At 39.0% G+C, this 27,657-nt stretch overlaps 1 protein-coding gene across 1 annotated transcript in view; it reads left to right on the top strand.

Annotated features, from left to right (window-relative positions):
* Positions 1–14,259: 14,259 nt before the first annotated feature.
* ago1 (argonaute RISC component 1) overlaps positions 14,260–27,657 on the top strand; it is a 38,600-nt gene continuing 25,202 nt past the window's right edge. Inside the window, exon 1 of the mRNA XM_036558911.1 lies at positions 14,260–14,433. Within this exon, the coding sequence (XP_036414804.1) occupies positions 14,409–14,433 (25 nt within the window). The 5' untranslated portion in view covers positions 14,260–14,408. The remainder of the gene's footprint in view (positions 14,434–27,657) is intronic.

Genomic DNA, 27,657 nt, shown 5'->3' with positions numbered 1-27,657 from the left:
TCATGTAATAACTTTCTGTGAGGGAGCTTTTAGAGGTGGACGTCTGGTTCCTAACACCACCACTGTAAACAATTCACACCAAACCACTCTGAATGATCCACCACCCAAATAATATCTGCTCTGTGGTGGTCCTGTGGGGGTCCTGACCATTGCAGAACAGGGTAAAAGGGGGCTAAAAACGTATGCAAACAGATGGACTACAGTCTGTAATTGTAGAACTACAAAGTGCTCCTTTATGGTCAGTGGAGTTGATAAAATGGACAATGAGTGTAGAAACAAGGTGGTTTTAATGTTATGCCTGTTAGGTGTGTGTCGTTTGTTTTGGTTTTTGTCCTTTAAGTGACCAGAGGATATAAACACATCAAAAACAGTTGCTAAACATCAGTTGTGAGCATTTCTTGGACTTATAAGAAACTAAAAGATTCCTATAATGCTCTATAATACTTCTATAATAGCAATGTAACAGTATACACCTTTTTTCAGGATCAATACAGTTTTCATTTCTAAAGTCAAGATTTGAAGCAATTTTTGATATTTTATGTGTTAAAATATCTGAAGTCTAAATTATTTGGAAATTATAAACAAAAGACTGCACAATATTACTGAGATAAACCAATACAAAAACCTGAATTGCCTCTTCTTTGTATATCTTAATATAGCATGTCTCAATTTTCAACCCAACAAAAATGAAACATGCCTCAAAAACATGATTAAATGATGTGCTGAATCTACTGTAAAAAAATTCATTGTGTGAATTTATTCACATTTTTGACTGTAAATTAGAGATACGTGAAAGAGAGTACAGTTTTGTTTTGAACTTTATTTTTTTTGCTCTTTTGATATTGCATTGAAATCATTATAGCCTCATTCTGTAATAAATTATATTTTTTTAAGATAAGATAAGATAAGATAATCCTTTATTAATCCCACAACGGGGAAATTTGCGGTGTTACGGCAGCACAGAAGACAGAGCAGCAGGAAATATACAAACAATATATAAAATAGAATAAACAATAAAAATATAAAGATATATGTATATGTACAAAAATTACAAGAAAAATATACAAAGTATTAAATTTAAATTTAGAAATGTATGTATTGTAGTGAGTATTGCACAGTGAATAAAATAGCAAATAAATAAACAGTAATAAATGGAGAAATATTGCACTTGACATAATTGCACATAATGGTGGTAAACATATTGACAGTGATCCGCAGTGAATATACTACGCATGGTGGGTTGAGATATTGCACACAGTAAAGTGCTGTGGCAGTGATGTTGAGAGTTCTTGCACATGGAGAGTAATTGTAAACTACTGTCTACTGAGTGCTGTGACTGTTATAGATTCTGACAGCGGCTGGGAGGAAGGACCTGCGGTATCTCTCCTTCACGCACCGCGGGTGCCGCAGCCGGGCACTGAAGGAGCTGCTCAGTGCTGTCAGAGAGCGGTGCATGGGGTGGGACAGGTTCTTCAGCATGTTTGTTAGTTTAGTCCTCATTCTCCTGTCCCCCACCACCTCCACTGGGTCAAGAGGACATCCCAGGACAGAGCTGGACTTCCTGATGATCTTATTCAGTCTCTTCCTGTCAGCATTGGAGATGCTCCTACCCCAGCACACCACTCCATAAAAAATGGCTGATGCCACCGCAGCGTCGAAGGAGGTCCTGAGAAGTGCCCCCTGCACGCCAAAGGACCTGAGTCTCCTCAGGTGATGTAGCCTGCTCTGGCCTTTCCTGTAGAGGGCAGCTGTGTTGTCAGTCCAGTCCAGCTTGTTGTTGAGGTGAACACCCAGGTACTTATAGGACTTCACAATCTCAATGTCCATTCCCTGGATGTTCACAGGCACCGGAGGAGAATGTTTGGACTTGCGGAAGTCCACCACCAGCTCCTTGGTTTTTCCTGCGTTGATCTGCAGGCAGTTCCAGTTTTTCACCTCTATAATATTCCTGTAGTGCTGTCGTATAGAACTCTATTACACTTGTGTATCCTGTTGTAAACTATAGTATTTGTTTGAAATTACTATAAGATTCTTATAGGATTCTTATAGAAATGGCTGTTGTATTATTATAAATGATTTTCAGAATGGAAAGTGTAGACTACAGATAGCAAGAAGGGTTTTTCTAGACAATTTTCCAGAATGTTTCTCAATGAACATCTAGTCGTAGGGCCTCAGATTGGTAACTGTCACATAGACAGAGTCTCATACAGGGGATAGAGATTACATGAAACGGAAGCGTCTTTTTCTTATTTCCCATTCCACCTTAATTGATGTAGCGGTTACAATCAGAAGCCTGTACAGGCACCAGCATATAACTGCCACAATATTTAAGGTGGAACAGAATTTTGAGTTAGAACATAACAACAAATGGTAAATCTGTTCAGATTATGCTTCTGAAGCTGTAAGTGTTTCATAGAAGCTGGATTCCTTTCCTCACACATATACTCGATTATTTTCAAATGCTCATTTATTATCAGCTTATTCAAAATTGTGATTTTGATCTCCCCTTTATATCAAAGATCTTGGAAAAAGTTGTGGCAAAACAATTAAGTTCCTATTTGCATAGGAATCATATACATGAAAATTTTCAGTCTGGTTTTAGGCCACATCATTGTACAGAGACAGCACTAGTAAAAATCGTAAACAGTCTTTTATTATTCTCTGACCAAGGAAATGTGTCTTTGCTAGTTCTCCTTGATCTTAATGCGGCATTTAACATGATAGACCACTCTATATTACTAGATAGACTAGAAAACCTTGTAAGGGTAACAGGAATCGCTCTTTCCTGGTTCAGATCTTACCTCACTGATCACTATCAGATTGTTAATGTGAATCATCTGTCCTCGCAAAAGTAAAGTATGGTGTTCCACAAGGCTCTGTTTTAGGACCTATATTATTCACATTATATATACTACCACTGGGCACCATTATCAGTAAGCATCAATTTCCACTGCTATGATGATGACACACAGTTATATATAGATCAAGCAAACCAAATGATAAAATTCAACTTAGCAAGATTGAGGACTGTATAAAGGACATAAAAGACTGGACGTCAAGTAACTTTCTCCTACTTAACTCAGATAAAGCAGAGGTTCTGCTTCTTGGTTCAAAAGCTGCTAGAAACAAACTGTCTAATTTAACACTTAAACTTAATAGTTTCTCAGTTGCGTCAGGTTCATCTGTAAAAAACCTTGGTGTCACAATAGATCCCGATCTGTCCTTCGACGCACATATAACGAATATTACTAGAATAGCCTTCCTGCATCTCTGCAATATTGCTAAATTAAGAAATGCGTTATCTCTATAGGATGCAGAAAAGCTAGTTCATGCATTTATTACCTCAAGTCTAGATTACTGTAATGCCCTGCTGTCTGAATGTTCCAGCAAAAGCCTTAACAAGCTTTCTTTAAGTCTAGGCTAAAAACTTACTTGTTTAGTCAAGCCTTTGGTAAGTAATTTTCCCTGTCAGATAAAAGGTCCAGATCTGGGGGTTCATGGTCATAGAGTATTATGGTAAACTGGGAGTGTTGGTGCTGTCGTCCCGCTGCTCTCACACATTCACTCTAGTTTGCTGAAGGTGGAGCGGACGGGCGCTGACATCTCGGGGAGCCTCATGTCTCTGTTATCTTTCTGGTTTCTCCCTTTTAGTTAGGCTGTAATAATTAGACCTGCCAGAGTCTGTGCTGCTCTCTGTTAATGCTGTAATCTGTGATTACTCACCCTTTACAGAACTAACTCTCTGTGTGTATTCCTTTTCTTTGCCGAGTTAAACAGCTGCCCATCCTGTGCATCTGATGTTGTTGCTTCTTCTGCCTTGATCGGGTGCCCAGTGGTCGCCAGCATTCTGGACCAGTTTGACCACCATTGAGCTTCAACACTGTGCAAGCCTCGCCCTCATGAACTGACCCTCCTGATGATGCTGCTGCTGCATAAACAAAACTATCTAATTAACCATTGCTCTGCCTGTTTTCCCCATTTTGTATTCTAATATTTTATGCTAATGCTGTTTGCTATCCAGTGTCAACCAGAGGAGGATGGGTTCCCCTATTGAGTCTTGGTTTCCTCTCAAGATTTCTTCCTCTTGCTCTTAGGGAGTTTTTCCTTGCCACGGTCGCCACTGGCTTGCTCATGGGGGCTTGGACCCAGATTTTTCTGTAAAGCTGCTTTGTGACAACACCTGTTGTAAAAGCGCTATATAAATAAACATTGACTTTAACTTTGACTTTGACTTTGAGCCCCTGAACTTGAATGAATAGTGAATTTAGCTAGCTTCTACACACTGTAGCTTCTACCGGGAGTGTAACTTTTTGTTTTCTAATACTAAATGCTTTGCTCAAAAAAGTTGTAAAGAGTTTACAAGAGTTAAATGTTCAAAAAGAAAAAGGTCAACTTTATTGTTCTTGCTGTTTACCACAGACACAATGAGTGAAGTACTAAATATACTCCACTGGTTACATTTAACACAACAGCAAACAGGTAAAGAAGACAATAAATGCAGATAATAAACTACACCAAACACTCTACAACAGTGAGCACCAGCCCCCCAGCTGGAGATTTATAAACCCAGATAAGAGATCCTTCTTGACCAGTGTTTATTTAAAAACAGTACTAAGATGAGATATTTAATGTTTCATTTAATAATAGTGGAATAAGTTATTCATTTTAGAAACGCTTGTTGTTGTATTTCTTGAAATACTCTTTACATCCCAAAATCAAATGCTCTGACAATAAAAAGAAAAAAACAGACCAAATGGAATGATTGAATGGCCCACCTACCTCACAGACTGACCAAGTGTTCATTTGCGCATGTGCAGAGTCCATCATATGGCTTTACACACACACACACACACACACACACACAATTACACATACACACAGCTGAAAGGTAGCTAGCTAGGTTTACAAGAATGGCAGAGAAAGTTAGTTTGTTTTGTTTATGGAGGAATTTATTATTTTCCTGAATCGCATAGCGAACATAGCTAGCTACTTATGTATTCGTCTAACGCTAATGTTAGCTCAGCTGTAGGTGTAAGCTAGCTAGCTATGTTAATCTTGTATGTAATCTTGTATGTTCATTGGCCGTGTGCATTCATGTGTTTTGGAGTGGCTTTGGAAGAAGGGCTGAAAGAAGTGGGTGGGATTTTTGACTAATGTAAGAAAAGAAATGTAGTTTCTTTACATTACGGTATCATTGCTAAGCAACCATTGACCGCTGAATGAGGAGAAGAACAGTTGCCCACCAATACTGCAAATACTGCAGACATTTCATGATTTCTTCAAAAAAAAAATCGTAAAACAGTGAACATATGTAACATAGCACTGTTTAATGCAAATACTTCCAGTTTATAAGTACTTTTTGGTCACTAAATTACCACCGCGAGTCTTTTCTCACGCTGGGGCTGAATCTCAAACAGCTCCCTGCTCTTCCCTCTATTTCCACTATGTAGGAATTTAAATGCTGACTCCTGCACCCCAACAATGCAAAATATCGCTAAAAAATTCTCATTTGGGATTCATCAAATTCACACTCGACAAGCAGTGCACTATTTGACAGCAGAAGCTAGAATTTCTAAACTTAATGTTACACAGCTCACTATTTTGCTAGGGAGTACAGAGTCTTTTGGGATTCAGCCTGGGTTTGATGCTACCAGAGCCAGTTTATGAGGAGCCTGGCCACTTCCTATTTCCCCATTATATCACAAACAGGAATGTAAAACAGCAGAGGGCGCCCACGAGCGAGTCCTCAATGAATAGGAGTAAATGGAGCACAATGGCTAAAAACGAAAGGTTAAAATAGATTCTGATCACTTGCCCACTTACGTAGAAGGATGTATGTCACTAAAAAAGCAAAGAAAACTTACCTGCATGTTTCCTTTTTTATCAGTAATTTTTTTAGTCTCATTTTTGAAACTTTTACAAGGCCGTGTTTTAGTGAATCATATCATGAGAACAGTTTCAAACACGGCTCAGCCAATCAGATTTTAGGAACGGAACTATCCATTTTATAAATATGCTTGATCTGAATGTGATGCCTGCAACATGTTCTAAAAAAGTTGGGACAGGCACATACTTATCATTGTTCCCATTTAACAACATGCAGTAATCGTTTGGGGACTGAGGACACCAATTGTGATTGTGAAAGTGGATTTTTTTTCCCATTCTTGCTTCATATAATACTTCTCTGCAGCTCAACAGTACAGAGTATGCCTTGTCATATATTGTGCTTCAAAATGCGCCACGCGTTTCAATGAGAGAAATGTCTGAATTGCCAGCAGGCCAGTCAAGCACTCGTACTCTTTTACCAACAAGCCATGCTTTTGTAACACATGCAGAATGTGGCTTGGCATGGACAGACACTGGCTTTTGAATTTTGAACTGGTAATAATTGGGATAGTCCTATCCTCTTTGGAAAACACAACATCCATAATTTCCAAAAGCAATTTGAAAGATTGACTGTGTGTCAGAGCACAGCACGTTTCCCCTGTGCATCAGTCCATTTTAGATGAGCTTTAGCCCTGAGAAGCCGGCGGCTTCCTGGATCAGAATCAGAATCAAAATCATGTTATTTTGCCAAGTGTGTTACACATACAAGGAATTTGTCCTGGTGAGTGCACACAGTTATGACATGTAACATACTAAACAGACCAGACAGGCACTCAGACTGTTAACAAGTATTGAACTGAGGGACATATAAAAGAAAAGTACAATGAATAGAATAGATAATGAAAGAAAGGATAATAAAGATCCAATGTGAGAGGAGCTTAAAGAGGTGTGAAAATATGTATATGTATATATATATACATATATATGCGCATATGTGTATAAGCATATATATATATGTCTATACACAGCTGTTTTGGGAAGACAGATAACATAATAGCTATTATATACAATAGATTACAGGATGGTATGAACATTTTATATGAAAATTAACACTTGTACAGCTGCGCAAATAAGCCATATTTTACATGGTAGTGTTACTGCATTACAGTAAACAAGGTTTGTTGGATTCAGTATACGTTTAAAATGAAAGGTGTCCACTGTGGTCAATGAGTTACAGCTCTGGGGAAAAAGCTGATAGCATGTCTGGTTGTGCTGGTTTTGATGGTCCTTAGTGTTCTACCAGAGGGAAGTGTGAGAGGGGTTGGCTGAAATCTTGCCAGCACACTTCATCACTCTGCTGTTGTAGATGTCCTGAAGCGTTGGCAGACTACATCCAATGACCCTTATTGCTGTCCAATTAATGCAGTGGAATCTGGCTCATTTTTGTGAGATGAAGGAACCGAGCCAGGTGGTTGTGGACAATGTGAGGATGGACTCAAGGAGGATGGACTGGATAATGTGCTGGGTAGAACTGGATCAGGAGATTCTGCGGTAGGTTGAATTTCTTCAGTTGTGTCAGGAAGAACATTCTCTGCTGTGCTCTGTTGTCTGTGGAGACCGAGTTCATCTACCATTTCAGGATATGGTTGTGCCCAGGAACTTGAATGACTCCACAGTGGAAACCAAAGAGCCATTTATGTTGAAGGGGAGTAGAGAGGGGGTGTTGTTGATATATGGCTGTATGTTGCTTTTGCTTTGTGTAGTAGAGTCTTAATTTACATTTGTAGATGCGGCAACGAACTGTGTTTACTGACAAGCGTTTTCCGATGTATTCCTGAACACGTGGTTATATTCATTACAGAAGCATGTCTCTTTTACTGCAGTCTAAATCTGAGCTTCTTCTGAGCTGTTTTTTGTTTTCATAGCCGGTCCGGCCACACATGCATGTTAGTCCTCCCCACGTTTTGTTTTGCCCTCCCCAGAGAGTGACTGACCACACGGCATGCACACACAATTTAAGGTGGAATGGGAAAATTCGAACAAGAAGCTGGTGAAAAAGGAGTTGACTTCAGCTTCACTGAGAGTTGAAATGGGGTGAAAAGGGATGAGGAGGTCGCTCCAGCTGGACAGGTAGGTAACATTAACTCATTTTTGCTGTTTCACAGAATCACTGGGTCAATATTGTTTTGTCCTCTTCATGAATGTTTGTGATAGCGACTGGTTAACTGCTCAGCAGAAACTGTAGCGACAGTTTGCTAACCCACTTCCTAGCTAACATTTGTTACTTTACTTGCTGTGTCGTTATTCGCTCTAAAGTTATATCATGGTATTTGTCTGTACAACATTTGTGAAGGGTTTTTTGGTCCACAAAGATCTAAAAAAGCATGCGCATCCATGAATTTGAGGGTAGAGCTTCTGAAGGAGCATACTAGTGCTCCTTTAAACTGCTGGAATGCTGTGTTTATGCCCAATCATGAGAGCATCACCTGTTACCTGTTCACCTGTTTATCTATAGAAAGTTACAAAACATGTGTTTTTGATCATTCCAATTAGGAATTAGTGTATATATGCAAAAATCAATAAAGTTGTTCGGATAACATTCAATGTATCTTCTTTCTGCTGTTTCAATTAAATACCTCTAAAAGACAGTTTACAAGTTTAGTTTGCTGCTTTCTTTTGCTATTTGCATTTTAACCAATGTCCCAATTTTTTTAGAATGAGTTTATAATTTCTGTTTTGTTCCAGTCTGTATCTAACATGATGTCCCAACTTACACTAATGCACCTGATCCTGCTAATCAAAGGTTTTCTCCATATGTGTCCTGGCGTGTTTTTGTTGTCTCTTGTTCTTGTTAGATGACCACCGCCCAAGCTGCACTCCAGTATTCAAGAACGCAAGAACAGTCAAAGGACATATTATCTTGTATCTATCTGTATATTAGATACAAATTTAGCCTGTATGCTACATTTGAATACAATTTCATTGTAGCAGACAGAAGCGGTTTAGATGATGTATGTATGTATGTATGTATGTATGTAGCAGACAGCCTCTTCTTTCTCTTTTGCCTCAGGCTGGCTCTCCACCCCTGGATCAACGCCTTAGCTAAACTTCTCATCTCCTTCAGATAAAACATCAAACTTGATCTGCTATCACTTTTTTGGAGGGGATTTTTCTCAGTTTTCTCCCTAATTTAGTCGTCTCCAAATCCTCCTACTAGTTAGGACTCCCCCAGTCACACAGTACTATCAGCGCTCATATCCTATGAGACCTGTGAAGAGCCACTGCATCTTTTTGAACTGTCTCTAATGCAGCGTCATTGGACAGCTGAACGCACTCTGAGGAAAGCGCCAACTGGCAGTTCTGTTACATCAGCTAACAGATGCCTGTACTAGCTAGCATCATGCTGAGTGATGGGGGGGAGGTGGGGTCATCCTATCCACCCAGAGAGCAAGGTCAGTTGGGCTCACCTGAACTCCTGGCCACAAATGGCTGTAACATCATGCTATCACTTTTTTAGCTCAACTCTCACACTCAACATTCACTTAATGTGAATGTGTTGGTCCAGCTTGTCTTGCTATTGTCAGTTTTTAAGTGTTCACTATAATCACTGTTAAATCTACAGTAATGTTCTTATAGTCAGCAACAACAAAGATAAACAAACTTAAAGGTAGATTTTAAGTATACACCCAAAGGATGATAACCTACGGATGCACATCTTTGGTCCTGGAGGGCCAGCGCAGCTTGGTTACCCTACTCAAACACACCCACTAAACCTGGCGAGTAGCAGATGCGTTGAATCAGATGGATTTGAGTTGGAGAATCACCAAATTGCCCTGGACATCGGTCCTCCAGGACCAGAGTTGTGCACCCCTGGCCTAGAAGGTAAGACCTATGCGTTGAGAGATGGTAAGTAAAGATACCATTGTATGGTACCATGGTAAGAGATGATAAGTAAACAAAAGGAAAGACACACCCAATATGCAATAGATGGCACTTAGTAGGTATTGCTGATGCACAAATTGTTCATGCTGCAGAAAGAAAGCAAACATTCTCGAATGCTACTCGTTTGCCTGGCTGTGCCATGCCGACCGTTCATAATGTGCACATTGAAATTGTCAGTGAGCAGCTTGGCATCGTAACTAGGAATGTTGTTCATAATGTCTTGCAGCAGGTCATAGAATGCGTCCTTCACTTCTTTGCCGGTAACTTTGGTAGGTGCCTGGATTTCGTTGATGGACATTTCTGTGCCTTGACTATGACCGTGCTGTAATGATGCAATTGTTCATTATTTCCATTCCAGCCAGGCAAAGGGTGCTTCTTTGTTTAGCACTAGGCCAACACCCTGGGCATGATGTTCCTCATGGCCAGAGTACAACACTGTTGTTCCATCTCTGGTTATCCTACCGTTTCCAGTTCATTGCATCTCACTGACACCCAATTACGAATTAGCTGTGTCAGTTTTGCGCATTGGTACAAGTTCTGCTTATTGCAAGTGCCTATTTTCATGACAGTTTTATGCTAAAAATACTAAAACGCATCAGGCTTTGGACACCTGTTTGGGTTTCTTTCAAAGCCATCATAAAGGAAGAGTCTGTATTTTCCTCACTAAAATATATCTGATAGGTTTGCCTTTGATGTTTCTGTTTTTTTATGGGGCTGACCCAGCACCCAACCCTCCTGCTTTTTCAAACAATCTGGGGACCGTCCTTGGCGAAGTTTTTTCATTTTCCAGTCAAGCACACACACTCTGTGACTGCAAAGCCACGCTGGTGCAGCATGTGCAGAGTGAGGCCTGGCATCATCTTGCTGAAATAACTATGGACTTGCTGAAATAACTATGGACCCAAGAAAAGACGTCATCTTGATGGCAGCTTACGTCTCTTTAAAATCCCGATGTATGTCTTTGCATCAATAATACCTTTAGACATATGGAACTCACCCATGCCTTGGGCATTAATGTGCCCCCATACCATTACAGATGTCGGCTGATAAAAGTTTGGATAGTTCCTTTTGTCTTTGGTGCAGACAACTCAACATCCATTTTTCCCAAAAACAAGCTGAAACTTGGACTCATCTGACCAAAGCACTGTCATGTGCAACTCCCAATCCTCTCCTGAATTCTGTCACTAACCCACACCTGTTCTCAATCTCCATTCATCAACTCCCTTGTACATACTCACATGCTCTTTCCATTCTTCGCGAAGCATTGTTAGTGTGTCACTGTAATCCTGAGCCTTTTCTCTGTAACTTTTTGACTTTGTGGTTTTTTGATCTTGTCTAGCCTTTTGACTCTGTTTGTTAGACTTTGTCTTGGATTTTTTGGTCTTGGATCTGTTATATGTAATTTAGGCCTCTGACCCTCTGCTCTGCCCCAACTCTGCTTTTGGACTGTGTTTTTGTACCATTGTCTGTCACAATAAATCCTGCTTATGGATTCTACCAACCGGCCTAGCCCTACATTGTTACAAGAACACATTTCCACTGTCTTTCAGACTATTGGAGATGAGCTTGGGCCCAGAGAACTCGGCAGTGTTTCTGCATAGAATTGATGTATGGCTTTCTCCTTGCACAATAGAGTTTCTGGTTGCATTTCTTGATGCAGCAGTGGACTGTGTTAAGTGTCAACTGTTTTCTGAAGAACGCTCGAGCCCATGTGGCTATATTTAACACAGTAGCAGGACGTTTTCTCATGCAGTGCTGTCTGAGAATATGAAGATCACACACATTCAACAGCGGTTTCTGGCCTTGCCCTACACAGACTGAGATTTCTCCAGATTCCCTGAATCTTTTCAGAATATTATGTACAGTAGATGGTGAAAGACCTATATTATTTGCAATCTTGCGCACTGTTTAGCGCATAGTGGTAAGCCACAACCCATCTTTGCTTGCAAGGACTGAACCTTTGGTGGATGCTTCTTTTGAACTCAATCATAATACCCTCATCTGTTACCAGTTTCAAATTGGTATAACTTGAATATTCTATAAACCCTTCACTCTTATTTTGCCCCATCCCAACTTTGTCTGAGTGTGTTTCAGGCATCAAATTGAAGTTTTGTTTCCGTTTACAAAATATAATAATATAATTAAGTTGGTCAGCCAAAACATTAAAATTGTATTTTTTTGTATTTTTGTTGGTTTACAAAACACAGATTCTTGTTTTTATGGCATTTTACAAAATATCCCAACTATTCTGGAAATGGGGTCTGCACATGCAATCCACATGTGACTTAAAAAAACACAATTTGAATTGACCTTGACTGATTAACAATTGGGGTAATGATGTTCTTGCAGTGTTATTATTATGAGTACATTTCTGTGTTTTTTGAGTGTACAATAAACTACACTGTCATTTAGCACAGGACAAAAGATACTAAACAGTTAACAGGGGACAATCTTTCGGGGGTTGCAGCCAGTTTCAATACCGTTTTTAACAAGCCCTCGTCAACTGTGCCTCACCATTTCCCTTCAGGGGAATCCCTGACGCCATCTTAAAGGCCTTTCCATTACTGTATTAGCTCAAGTGAAGTTTGTTAAATGAGCCTTCAGATGTGCACATATCTTGATTATTAGCCATAACAAAGAAAAACCTTAAAACACCTAATATTTCAGAACTATAACATCAGATTTGCTGTGTTAAAACTACTCCATCTGTTATACATGACTATTGATAAACCATCATTACTGTGAGCATGCTAGTTACCAAGCTAAAGGCTTACACAGCTAGCAGATGCGCTCCCAAGTGGTGAGTTGAAGTTTGTGAGGGACCATTAAATACAGTATTGAAACAGGACTTCAGTTTTCAACGGTAATAAGTAGTTGTAGGGGAAAATGGGGGAAATGTCCTTTACCGTAAAACTAAACCACATCTATGTTTGGGTTTAACATGTACAGGATGATGATGCGCAAACCTGTGCACAGTTATAGGAAATAAACTGGCACAGCAGACAGTTTTGTCTCCAAATTTTCATAAATAACAGGTCATGGCCCCTGAGTATTGCAGCTAATCATTCAAGTACCCTAAATATTTCCCTATACTACTGGGTAACAAAAGGTGGCTTCTCTCTTAGCCAGTTATTAAGAATACATTTCCTAGCTGGGAGTAACAATTTATCAAGCAGTTTATGGCATAAGGGGATAGTGAAACTGTTTTGGAGGGGAGGCCCAATAATAAAAAGCCTGGATCTCTTTTTAGTTTTATGTTGACTTGTACATTTCCAAAATCTTGATATGAGTTCACACTCCCAGAAGTAACGAAAGTACATCCCCAAGCATGTACGGCACGTTGTATAGAGAGGTGAAGTATTACGATCAATTTTATTCTGTATCACTGGTGTTATATGTAATCTGTATAATATCTTGTATTGTGTTTTCCTTTAACTGGTTACAGAGAAAATAATTTCTTACAGACTCTATGGCCTCTTGCCAATCATTATCTATATATAGGTTATCCAAGTGCCTCTCCCATTTACAAATTACACTATCACAAGTTTTGACACTGCAACCCTTGAGAAAGTATAAATTAATACAATTTTGATATAAAATGAGCTGCCCTCTTTGTGTTAATGAAAAATGTTCCACCTCACTATATAAGGTGGTGCCCGAAGATGACTTTAATTTTGCTGTAATGTAGTGCTAAATTTGCAAAAACCTATAATGATCTTGCTTTGAAATGTCAAATTTGCTGCAGCTCCTGGAACGGCATTACACTATTGTCTTGTAAAAGGTCTCCTATCACATGTATTCCCTTAGGATGCCATTCACAAAAACGCTTGGAAGTTACACCTGGGAAAACAATTATATTGTATTTACAACTTATAACAACTTATATTTAGATACTAAATCAAGCTCCTTTTATTTAGAAAAAAACACGAATGGTTTAATTTCCATGATATGGACCCTTTTGTAAGAGTTTCCGTTCTTGCTGTGGAGCTGTCTGCACAGTATTTGCTGCACTACCACCGCCCGCTAGAGGGTAGCAGCACAGACAGCTGCCCGTTCTGGAGGCGCTGTGAGCGGGAGGAGGAGGCGAAGAAGGCGGCCCTCTCTCCCTCGGCCGTCCGTGGTGGGGTTTTTGTATTTTTTGTGGTCGCTCCTCCGCTGGAGAATCCTGCTTGAACGGTGAGCAGGATCCACAACACGCCGAGAGAGGGAGAGAGAGAGAGGGAGAAAGAAAGAGAGACGCGAAAAGAAAGAAAAAAGGCAAAAAAGAAGCACCCTGCATTTGTGGAGGACCAGAACAACCACACCGAGGAGCGCACTCCGGCCAAGCGGGACTTGGAGCGCAGAGCCCCGGCGTGGCGGTGCCGCCAGCCCCGCGGGCAGAGCTGCTATTGTCTCCCCGGCTCTGCGGGGTCCTGGAGGTGGTGGGGGGGGGACGGGGTGGGTGGGTTTCCAGCAGGGGTAGGGGGCAGGGGGGCAAAGGGGGAAGAGGGATAGGGGGGTGGGTTTCTTTATTTTCTTTTTTTTTTTAAGCGAGGAAAGAGACGCTTCTCCACGGCGAGGGAAGCAGGCTGTACAGGCAGGGCCGTGGTGGTGGAGGTGCCCCGGGGCTTGCGTTGATACGGCTCGGCTAAGTGGATGGGATGGAGCCGGGAGCATCTGGCGCTGGTGAGTTAACGCCAGGAATGTTTTTATTTTGGGTGCATAATCAGGCTGATGTCAGCCTCGTATCTGCCTGCTTCTTGTTCGAATTCCCCCGTTCCACCTTAAAGTGGTGCAGCAGTTAACGTACATTGTAGCGCTTCAGAAAGTAACTGCTGGACCAATTAAGGTGGAACGGGAAAATTCGAACAAGAAGCTGGCGAATAGGAAGCCAACTTCAGCCTCGTTGCAGAATGTGGGTTTGTTTGAGCATGTTTGCTGGGTAGAGCATGTTTGCTGGGTAGACCATGTGCCTAAGAGGCTTGAGTGAGTGGTCAGCCAGGATGCATGATCCGGGGCTGGTTCTTCTAAACTGTGCTGTTATCTTCTAAGTGCGTTTAAAAGAAAGTTAAAACTGTGAATGGAAGAAGTGAATGTGTTGAAGGGGTCAGGAGGCAGCAGGGTCGTGGGAATCTTTAGTGAGGAGGCCTTGTCCACATGCAGATGGTCTGAGACCCCTCCCCACCCCCACACCTACCCCTACCCGCCCCAGTCTCCATGAATGGTTATTGATTATGGTAAAATATGGCTTTCCCCCCTCATTTGATTAACCTCCAATGCAGAGGTTGGTCTAGGACTGAAAGATTTTTCGGAAAATATCTAATTGCAATTTTTCTGACTAATATTGCGACTGTGCTTTAAGTTACAACTACTTTTTCAGACTCGTTTTTTGCCAAGATGACCAGAATATCAACTTTTTCTAGTTTGAGGCTTGACCCGTGAAAGTAGCATACCAGAAAGTTTGTAAGTTGTGGTTGTGATGTCACAACACATGGGGGGTTTGGTTGCCTCCCATTGGTCTAACTTATCTACAGGCAGTTCACAAGCTCTGTGTTATTAGGTTAAGTTTTCCCACTTTAAACTTATTAATTCTTCTTGCACTTTGAAAATTGCACTCTCTTAATCTTTCAGCCCTAGTTGGGTCTCTGTTCTTTGCAACCTAATACGCAAAAGCTTAAGACCAGTGAGGCGACTGATCTTATTGATAGAGAAGGCTCCAAATGAAAAATTATTTTTTCAAAGCATTACTTTATAGCATGTTATTACTATTTTTCCTGACTCAGCATGGAAAATTGACTGCTAACATAGTGTGAGTGGTTTCTATCTCCAGTGTTGGGATGCTGGTAACACTAGACTGATAAACAGTGTGTGTTGTCAAGTTTAGATGATGTTTGCCTTTGGTCAGTAATGACCTCTGAGTGTAAATTTCTTGAGGTAGTTGTATAGTTGATAACTCATTTCAGTGACAGTCTTTTTGCATCTGTTTCAGCATCAAAGTTTTGTTTGGCAAGTTGGGCAGTATGCCAAAAACATCACAGTGTATATTCACGATACACAATACTTTGGAATATATCATGGCTGTCAGATAAACCCTCATGGTTTTGGTAAGGAAGAAACTTTGTGTGCACAAATTAAATGCGTTGTTTTTTATACACAAGTAATTTTGGACCATTTCTAATGCTACATTCGTCACAAAATTTTGACACAATGTGAACAAGTTTTGGTCATCTACCAGTACCCTTAAACGAAATATGTGTATTGATGTGCTGCACCTGTGCAAGTGTGCTGCTCAGCTCAAATTGTCAGTATTATCCTTTTTATCAACATTAATGGGCTATTTGAATTAGATATTGTCCCACTGTTAGTATTGGTTTTGGTGTAAGTGCATCTTAGACTTACAATTGTTCCATATTATAATGAACATAGCGCTGTGATGTGAAATAGAAACCTGCTTGGTAGCTATTGCTGTTTGTAGATGTTTCATTATGTTTTGAATATTGACCCAGCAGGGAGTATTCTTAAAATCTTACTGCTGCTTACTTGCTTCTAGCCTGCATGATGTACTTATATTCCTACATATTTTGATGATCCACAGTCTTAACAGTATTGGTGAAAATATCAGTTGCAACATCACAGTAATTCACTCTGGATCACAAGACAAAACCCTAGATAGTTTTGCGGGGCCAGATGTGATCTAATAACGAGACAGACTGTGGAACATAAATTTTGGGCCCAATTGTAGTTGGGAATGCAGACGTGTTAAGCGAGTGTGAAATGTCCAAACCAATCCAACAGCTTGTTAAGGCAGAGCCCACAATAGGGGGCGATAGCATGCTTGTCAACAATGTCTAATGAACGACAAGCCTGTAGCGCCTTAGCACATAGATGTAAGACACGTAGGTTATCATGACTGAAAAGCCCTACGAACTCTAGTTAATCAGGTAAGCATTCCTTACAAGAGACAAACGATTCTATTAACTAGGAATAGTGTTTTGCAACCTAGCTTGTGTTATTGGCAGTGCTCCAGATGTTAAAAATGCGTGGACTAGAGGAATGTGGGTGGTGGGTTTTCAAGAGGGCATATCCTAATTAGCACTAGAAGCCTGCCCCATGTTGTGCCACTGGTGTGGTGTTATCCCTTGCAGCCAGGTAATTTGCTTAAACATCTAAAATGTGCATCCAAACCTAACCATGTGAATAACATTATAAGATTCAAAAAAACTTTTTGTTTTTAAGAAGAGAACTCATGAAAAATAAGAGTTAATTAACTGCAAAGTATTCTGGGTTGCCCCGCCCCCCGGTGCTGCAACCTTTATGTTATTAAAGACTAAGTTTGCTCTGTTTATTTGATTTTAGTTGAATGTTACTATTGAGAACTGATAATCCTGCACTCTCAGAAAAAAAGGTACGAAACTGTTTCTAGGGCAGCATCCCTCTTGTCACTCTCAGCACCTTTAGTTAGGGAGCATAATTGTACCATAATCCACTAAAATTATAATTTATCGTATTGACTCCAAACACCCCGTTCCATCTCCAGACTTTTTTATTGCTTTGTTTTAAAATATTAGGTTATTAAAAGGTACACATATGCACTTTTCCACCAGGAAAAACTAATTTACAGTACACAGTTGGACTTGAAACCACTGTTGTACCTTTGTGAAGGTACATTTACATTTGTATTCTGTCGAACAAAAAATGTACCTGCATAGAACCTTTATTATAACACTGCTTAGGTCCCTTAATCTCCCACTATGCATTTTCTTTCTTCAGTAACTTTGGTGGAATATATTATTATGATAGAAGTGTGTGATTTTCAGCAAATTGGATGTCCATCTTTGTAGGTGAACAAGCCAGTAAACATTTATAAGTGTTTTATTGTGTTAAAAACTATTTTGTACATGATGGTTTGATAACAAGAAAGTTGAGGTGTCTGTTTTATCTTCACATGGCCATCTATATGGAGAGGTGTGAATTGTTTTCACGGCAGGGGGTTCTCACCCCTCCCCTTTTCACCCATCATTGCTCACTAGCAGCTCAACATCATTTCACACACAGAGAATCAACAACGTCCTAGTTCATCTGAAAAGGGTTGATTTCAGTTCTACTGGTGGAATGTCCACTAGGGGGCCTGCAGAAAGAGGTTTATTAAAACTGGAGTATAAAATTAAAATCTAAAATACAAAAATGCAGTTATATCAGCTGATATGAACAGCTATGTATAGTGTAGTTCTTCTAGCTGTCTACTTAAAGAGGAATTCCACAGATTCTTCTCAATCTCTGTAAACAAAGTTGTTAATCTGATATAGTGCATTGTTGAGCAACTTAATTGGCTCAGATTTCGGATGCATCAGTTGTTTGGTTCCCATCACCACCACTGTAAACCATTCTGACTCTGTGAATTTCTCTAGAACAGAGCATTTCACAACAAACCACTCTGCATTACTTTGTTTACATCTTAACCGTTACATTATGCAGAAATCTTGACAAAAAAAGGAGTGGACTTCTCCTTTAAACAGTGAAGGCAGCCTGCTTTAACTGAATGTAAGGTGAGGGGTCGGGGGGTATTGCAGTTGGCCAGGTGGTGCCTGTGTGGACGCTGCACAATTCAGTGCATTACACAGTCCGTCCCCAACAGCAAGACATCTGGGCTGGGGATGCTCGGCCAATGGGGGCCGTGCCAGTGTGGCTCTGGAGCTGGACTCCACTTCTGCCCCGTTCCAGCTCCTTAACAGGACGGATGGACTATTGCCCCCCTCTTCTGGCTCCCTTTCCAACCATCTGCCTCCATTCTGGCCTTAGAGCATGTGTCTGTTAGTGTGTGAGTGGTAATGTGAATGGACCTGGTGGTCATTGAACGACACACTAGCATTCGAAAGTTTGGAATCACTTTTAATATTAGTAATTACTGTTATATTATTCAGTTGTAAGTGAATGTTTTTTAGGAATAAAACAAAGGTTTTTGACCCCTTAAATGGACTCAACAGTAAGTCCAAACTTTTATTAAACACTTCTACAGCTTAGAGGGGAAGTCCACTAGTTTTTCAAAATTTCTGCATTATACTGTCATTGATGTCAGATATATGTCAGAGTCATTTTGTGTGTTTTAATGTGAAATGGTTCATTGTTGAGAAACAGAACGGCTCAGGTTTCTTTACAGTGGTGGTGATAGGAACCAGGGGTCGCCGTGACTACGACATAAATATAGCCATTTTATTTATTATCCAAAACCACCAGTGAACCTACAGGTGTCTTTTTATGTGTAACATTGATGATGGTAAAGTAGTGGAAAATCTGAATGGAAAAAAAAATGTTTTTTTTTTTTTTTGTGGATTATTTTGCCTTAGAACACACTGCATGTATCCCTCCACCATGAATGCGTTTAAAAAATAAGTTTTAAGCCAAAACCTTCTCAAAACTATTGTAATACAATGTCTCAGACATCAGGCAGTGTATTCATAACCATTACATGTAATATCTTTCTGTGAGGGAGCTTTTAGAGGTGGTCGTCTGTTTCCTATTATCACCACTGTGAACAATTATGACTAGATAAGTTTCTCTAGAACAGAGCATTTCACACCAAACCACTCTGAATGACTTTGTTTGCATCTTAACCATTTAAATATGCATGAATTTTGAAAAGCTCTGTACAAGAGAATAGCAGTCTCTATGTTGCCTCTTCAGAGTCTACAGAAAGATAATTTAGTATTTAATTTTATGATTTTGTTTTACATCTGAAGAGTGTAGACACAGAACTTATCGGCTAATATAACAGCTCAGAAACTTTATCCGCTGCAGTGCCTCATGTTTCTTTGCTGTCTAATATCACTTAAGTTTTTTCCCTTTAAATTTCTTCATTAGTCTGATGTTACTGCTGACTTTGAAGCTCCAAACAGGAAGTCACAGGTCTTTTGACACATGAATTGTGTTTGCATTTCCATTATTTATTGGGAAAGTAGTAATTTGTGTTTCTTATGCAATGGTAAAGGTTGTATCCACCTCATGGGGACCTACCATCTTCTAAGCCGGGGTCAGCAACATGTGGCTCCGGCTCTCTTTTACTGTCCTGTTGCGGCTCCACAGCAGAATTAGACTTTTAGGTAAAAATAAAATAATCCTCCTTTGCAGTAAAATGAAGCTCTGCTGGTCATTCTAAAACAGTTTTAAATATAAATGGTCTTAAACGCTGGAGTTAATGTAGCCTATATCTGCTAATTCACCCTTTAACCCCGAAGGTTGGCGCCGACTGATGGTCACCATAACAACACAGACAGCAATGTCGCCTAGCTAGTAGCTAACGAAAAGGCAAAGAGAGAGATTTAAGACGAACAGCAATGATTTGGAGTGAAAGGACTTATTTACATTTATAATCACTTCTGCTGTTTTCCTGATACGTTTAATCTGCAACAAGAAACTGTCAAACACTAAAAAGTCGGGAGGCTAAAGTCAGCTTCTCATTCGCCAGCTTCTTGTTTGAATTCTCTTGTTCCACTTTAAATGGTGCCTGAGGTGCCAGAACGTAACTGCTGCATGATTTAAGGTGGAATGGGAAAATCCAAACAAGAAGCTGGCGAACGAGAAGCTGATTTCAGTCAAACGTTGAGAGACATTTTACAAGAAATTGTTCTACTTTTGCGTAAAAGTTTCCTGCCAGAGATGTGAGAAAAGCAACTATAGCTGAGCTAAAGCTTAAAACAGAGAAAAGTAAGTCTATTGTATTTTTGTTTATATTAAATTTATTTAGCCTATACTAGCACATCACCATGTACTGAGACATATTTACAGCCAAGATGGTAAAATGGACATAAAATATTGAGGCTCCCAAGGTGGTTTGATTTTTGTTGACAAAATGGTTCTTATTAAAGTTTGGGTTGCCAACTCCTGTTCTAAACGAATCTTGCCAAAAATACATGAAAAGTAAACTAGCTACAGTCTGACCTCAAACCATTTTTTTTGGTTTTTATACAATTTAAAAATGCCAACTATGCTTTACATTGTGTGAATGTCATCATAAATAGTCCAAAATGAAACTGGAACAAAGTTTTATTTAGTTGGTATATACTAATTCTGATTTTCTAAAATTCTGAAATTAAGAATGCTCTCTTCATTTTTTTATGAAAACACTGTTTTGGAGCTCTAATAAAATGGAGATGTTTTGCTATATCAGCAATATGTATCTATTTATATTTATACATTTATATTTGTAAACAGTCAACTTTTGGACAGCAGTTCTAAACGTTTTAATGGCACTGCCCCAAACACTACCTGTTTACGAAATTCCAAGTGTAGTTTTAAACGTAGCAGGTGCTGAAGACCCCCGCGCTCAGCGAGCTCTTTAAATTGGGGTCTGTATGGGGGGCGTTTGAGGAAAGATTGATGACCTTGTCCGGGTGGATTAGTGTAGCGGTGGCTAACGGGCTGCTTTGAATAAGGCCAAGGTGCTCGAACCATCATTCAGAACCCCCCACACACACACCCCTCCACGCCACACACACCCCTACATGCCACACACACCCCCAGGTCTGCTCATCTCCATGACAATGTGTGTTGCTGTGGTGTTGCTATGGTGAGGCTGGGAATGTTTTGGGGGGCCCAGTGTTGGCGTGTGGGGAGTGTGGGTCTCCCTCTCTCTCTCGCTATGTCTTGGGCTCCCTCTCTCTGGGTGTTGGGGGAGACAGAAAGAATAAGAAAAAGTTTTAGAGAGAGAGAAGATGAAGTGGGTGTCTGTCTATCAATTCAATTCAGTAAGCTTTGCTAGAATGATCATATTTATTTACAGTTCTGCCAAAACATTGAAATAACAACAAGAAGCAATATTTTGAAATGTACTAAACTTGGGCTTCAGTATGATTTTGCTGTCATATTGGTATCGTCAAGTATTGCTTAAAAAGGAGCTCAGCGTTGGACAAATGTTTGACTGATATTTCAAACTAGGGTGGGCAATATAATGATATTTAATCGTTAATGTGATCATTTGTTACAATGTGTTTAACTACATGTTTTGTTAGAAAGTGAGCATAATTAGAACAGCTTAATTTATATTTAGTGTGTAGGTTAGTTTCTAAAGCATTTAATAAAAATCGCAGAAAAAAGTAACATTTCTTTAATGCTAATCCAGGTAGATCTAGTTCCACTCGCAAAATTTTATAAATGTTTATGAATCGATATCGGCATCGGCCCGGAATTCGTATATCGGTACACTCCTAGCAAATTTAGCAGTGCACCCTCATTGTATTTTTAATCTGTTCAGTTCAAAAACTTTTACTCATATGATCATATTTAGTTATTAATAAATTTAGTCACTTTAGAATAACACAAACCAATATTTAGTGAGGGTGAAACGATTTCCATCTGTAGAGAAAGCCATCTGGGTGCACCCAATCAGAGTAAAGTGGAGGGGGTTGGGCTTATGCTGCACACATACTCGCGCTTAAATGACTGGGCTTTTTATAAATCAATTATAAATTTTAGAGGTTGTGATTTTGTGAAAAATAGAATTTTTAGCCCTTTACTGTATTGTGTTGCCATTTTGCCCGAGGTACAATATAAAGATATATTTTTTTTGATTTTTGATTTATTCATTTTATTGATTTCTTTTGTTTTTTAGATTTTGACATAATTTAAAAACCTTGGAGATACAAGGTTTTGTTTCAGACAACAGCGATATGTAATATGATATACATTTCATGGTCACATGCAGTCCTGTTGCAGTTGCACGCACATCTAATAGTGAGGTCTAGAGTTTGAAGTACTCTCAAAGTGTATGTTGAGCTCAGTATTTATGCATAACAACGTCAAGAAAAGAAATAAAACGTAGTGTACTTTTCCATAAATTAAATCAGAGTAGATGCTACAGGTTTTGAGTATTGGGTAAAATATACTTGTTGTCATATGGCAACAACAGCATGACAGTGGAACTGCAGTCTGCAATGCACACAGTTGGAGAGAATGAATACACCGCTATTGGACACTACAATTTTCATTTTTTTCATACTCCAAGATAAATTTTTATAGTTTTTTTGTCTCTTATGTCATTATTTTCAAGAAGAGAAACAATGGAGAGATTTGTTGTGTACTTCATTATTCATGCAATAAAGCGCGAAATGTTGAGATCTTGACCTCAGGATTAAAAATCATATTAAGCCTGCAAATATGTGTATCGTTATGTCCCGAGTGCTCAGGCGTGGTGCAAACATTAACATTTTAACAAAAACGTATGAACACAAGGCACGTATATTGTATCGTAACTCCACCGTATCATATTTGTGTATCGTTTTACCCCTAATATTAAGGGATTTATAGTCCAAAGTTATCAAAGAATAATAATAGCAATTTTATCAGTGTATCAATTTATCCATATTGAAGTTTTGACTAAGTGAGAGAGAGGCAGTTAGAGAGATAAGAGAAAGTGAGAGAGTGAGAATGCAAAACGAGTGTCTGTCTCTCTCAGTTCAGTTCACTTCAATAAGCTTTATTGGAATGATCACATTTAGTATGTCTGCAATCATAAGAACAGACATTTACAGATTTAAGAACTCTAAAGTCTCTAAATTTTGTTTAAACAAAAAATTCTCAATTTAGAATGTATTAGTTTGGCAAAGTTAGAGAGGGTAAGAGAAAGTGAGCGAGAGAGGCCCACTTTGTTTTCTCTCTCTCTCACTCCCCCACTCCCTCCTCCCTTCTCGGCGCAGAAGGGCAGCTGGCCGCTTTGTTTTGGTGGGGGGTGTGTTCTCCAGGGACGGAGAGGTTAAAGCTCTGCAGCTCGAATAAAGCAGGAGTCACCCAGAGCCTCCTTTACAACCCAGACCTCACTAAAGCTCATTCAGCAGCTCAGAGATGATCAGCGTGTTTAAAAACTCAGCTCAAACTAAATCAGCCTCGCAGTTACGAAAAACCACTCACCGTTAATACCTGGAGATATTTTAGAAGTTTTATTGAGGCTTTTATGGGAACAACAAGAAGTTATTATTTCATGAATAATATAATGTTATCTCTTTTTAGTAATTTTAAGATTTGATCACCCCTTTTGAAATATGAAGCATTCTGGACAGTCTTTTTATTATAACTTCATTTTTGATGTTAGAGATGAACAACAATTGGATCGATTTCAGTAAATATTTGCTCTAAAAATATCAATATTGGACAGATGTTTAGATTTGACTGATATTTGTTGATGTATTTATTGCTTTCTGGAAGAGCTGATCGTTTAGGCGTCACTGGGTTACTGCACTAAAATATCTGCATTTCATTAATTTTATTGCATTTGTAACCTCACAGAAATAAATATTATATTTCTTTGTAATACTAATCCAGATAGATTTAGTCCAAATTTATACATATTTAAAAAATGTTAGATGTTTGTATAATAGACAGGCATAAGTACATGAAATATGTCAGCTGGCAGTATCAGCCCAGATTTCACACATTTGTACAATTTTATAAGAACTTGGTTCTGGATATTAATTTTGTTAGAACTTCTTCTGAATATTAATTTTATAAAAACTTGATTCTGAATAGTACTTTTATTAGAATTTGATTCTGGATATTAATTTATTAGGACTTCATTCTGGTTCGTAGTTTTATTAGGACTTCATTCTGGATCGTAGTTTTATTAGGACTTCATTCTGGATCGTAGTTTTATTAGAACTTCATTCTGGATCGTAGTTTTATTAGAACTTCATTCTGGATCGTAGTTTTATTAGAACTTCATTCTGGATCGTAGTTTTATTAGAACTTCATTCTGGATAGTAGTTTTATTAGAACTTCATTCTGGATAGTAGTTTTATTAGAACTTCATTCTGGGCAGTAATTTATTAGAACTTCATTCTGGACAGTAATTTTATTAGAACTTCATTCTGGACATTAATATTATTGAAACTTTATCCTGGATATTTATTTTATTAGAACTTCATTCTGGATCGTAATTTTATTAGAACTTCATTGTGGAAAGTAAGTGTATTAGAACATCATTACGGATATTAATATTATTGGAACTTCATTCTGGATATTAATATTAATGGAACTTTCTTCTGGATATTTATTTTAGTAGAACTTCATTCTGGAAAGTAATTTTATTAGAAATTCATTCGCAGTATTAATTTTATTAGAATGTAATTTTGGATATTAATTTCTTTAGAACTTTATTCTGGATATTAACTTTAGTAGAACTTCTTTCAGGATATTAATTTTATTAGAACTTTATTCTGGATAGTAATATTAGTAGAATTTTAGTCTGGATATTAATTTTATTAGAACTTCTGGAAGTTACACAGCACCAGCATCTTATTAGGCTAGTTTTGTAAATTGTTGCTGTGATATTGAAGAATAACTCTTATTTGACTTTCTTTATTATACTTTTAAGCAGTTCCTTAGTGTGTCCTTGTTTTGAACTAGTGAACACAATGATTTTTAATTTAACATTTTTATTTGTTTATTTATTTATTTTTTGGATCACTGCTGACCTCTGGAGTTTTTAATGTCCCCCAACTTCACTGATTTGTCTGCTTTTCATTTGATTGTCCTTATTTTACTGTAAGCTGGACATGTTTCAGTTTTCAGCATTAGGCTAAAGTGTTCTCTCGCTCCTTTTTCTCCTCACTCTTTTCTTGCATTTCCATTTCTTTCCCACCACTCTGTCTTTTCTCTCTTTGTTCGTCGTCCCTTCTTTTGTCCCTGCATCCACACTCTTCTGTTTGCCGTGTATCCGCCACGTTTAATCCCGTCTGCTCTGAGCTCTCCACTCATTCTACATCACCTCTGTCCCTCAATCCCTCTTTTTTCCTCTGGGCAGTGTCAGAAATAGCCAGGGGCAAAGGGCAGAAATGCCCCCATGTTCAACAGTAGTTTTGCCTCTTAAAGCAGAAATAAAGGGGGAGCATAGCTGTAAATGCAGTAAATGAACTTCATATGTAAGTCAATAAACTAATAAACCATGTGATGATAAACGCATCACTTGCAGAAATCTCTAACAGCAGCACTGCACTGATTGTTTTTCCACAAAATAGAAAATGTACAAATGAGAAAGTGAATAGAATAATATTTGCATACTTCATTTATGGGTTCAAAAAAAGAACATTCTTATATTTCATTATTATTTGAGTTAGCTTTGTCTAATTTCTATAGCTAAAAATAAGGGATTTAAAAATAATACATAGATTAACATTGTAACACTTCACGCTCCATATTTATCATTTAAACATGCTGATTCACTATACTACACACAAATGGGTCGTCAAGGGTTCTTCAGTAAAGAAAACATTTTCCAAGGAACGCTTAATACAATAAAGGGTTCTTTGCATCATGAAAATGTGTTGTAGATGGTTTTATATAGAAGATGGCTCTTCTATTGTTACAATATCAAGTCTTTTGGGGTTCTTCCAGCCCTCGAGCTAGTATGACAGAATAGATAAATCCAGATGTCTGCTAGCTTATGTTTGAATACTGTGAAACGCTCTGACATGGATGTTGTAGGAGTGGTAGGCAGCGTGATCCATCACTGACATACCAAGCCAGCTAATGTTTACTGTTCGTACTAAGATGAAGTTGTTCAGTTTAGCACCTGTAACCAGATAGGCTAGCATTTGTCACCGGACAGATAAAAATGATCTGTTTTCTTTTTAAATTATGAATATTACAGAAATCGCGGCCATGCTTATGCGTGTGTGATCCCATTCAAATTCACATTCCCCTTCATAAATCGATCCTCAGGCGCTGCACTCACTGAACAAAAATCAATGGCAGGCAACACCGGACCTACGGAAAGCAGTAAAAAATTCGAGAAAGGCTGTATGGACAAAAGGTTGACGCAGTCAGTAACAATGGCCGTTTAACGATAACCTTTTCTGAACCGTTTCGCTTTCTGTAGTTCCAGTGTTGCTTGTCGTTAATGTCTGTTCAGTGAGTGCGGCGCCCAAGGGTTTGAGTCGCGAAGGAAAACATGAATCGGATGCAACACCAGCAGCTTTATGGAGACTCGCAAGAATCCTCACTTAATCGGTCCAACATCTTTGTTACAAACTAAGCTCAGATTAGAGTTATTTACAGTTGGTACAGACAGCTGTCATTTCACAGCCTTGTGAGGTGGTGCTGGGGGTATTTAGCTCAGCACGTGAGTGTGGTTATCTCCTCTCTCTACCTCGCTTCCATGCTTTCATATTTATGAGTGCAGCACGAGTAGGGCATCATCAGGGGCGGTAACGTTGTTTGACTGATTTGCATACATCCGTGCCTATGGCAGAGTTGAACCAGAGGGGCACTGCAGAGGCAGAACTGACCATGATGAAAATGATGTTTTTACAGTTTGGAAAGTTGTTTACATTTTAAGCAAGACTGGCACATTTTATTATTACAGAGCAGTGCATTTCAGCTGTTAATGAAAAAAGAAGGTCTTAGGGTGTAGTTACTCTTTAGAAGAAAAGTTAAAAACAGTGTTCAGACAGAAAAACGCTTCGGAAATCTCATCCATTTTTTCATCCCAAAAAATCATACTTGGGGTGAATAAGCGTTAACGGTCCAGCTCGCCCTTGATCAGTATCGGCTGTCGGCTGATCGTGCTGAAAAGTGATCTGTGATCAGTATTGGCTGCAAAAACACTAACCGGTCCATCTCTAATATCAACAAGTTCTGGAACAAGATACAGGCAGTCAAGAAACTGAATTTGATGAGGTGAAATGAGGCTGGCTTCAACAACAGGACCATGATTTAGAACATACCACAAAAACCACCAGTCCAAGAATATCACTATACTTGACGGATTCTGCAGGGAAGAGTGGCTAAAACAAGAATAGAATGTTACAGTACATTACAGCAACTGTATATTTAATAGAGTTACAAATAATAGTTGTAGTTCACAAGCAGAAGCAGAGCCTTGAATCCCCCCACTGATAGAAGGAAATACTTTCAGAATCGCTTAGC

Source organism: Colossoma macropomum, unplaced genomic scaffold (assembly GCF_904425465.1).
Source record: "Colossoma macropomum unplaced genomic scaffold, Colossoma_macropomum, whole genome shotgun sequence".
In the NCBI taxonomy this organism is placed as follows: Eukaryota; Metazoa; Chordata; class Actinopteri; order Characiformes; family Serrasalmidae; genus Colossoma; species Colossoma macropomum.
Note: the sequence above shows the minus strand (reverse complement) of the source record. Positions and strands in the feature narration are given on the sequence as shown.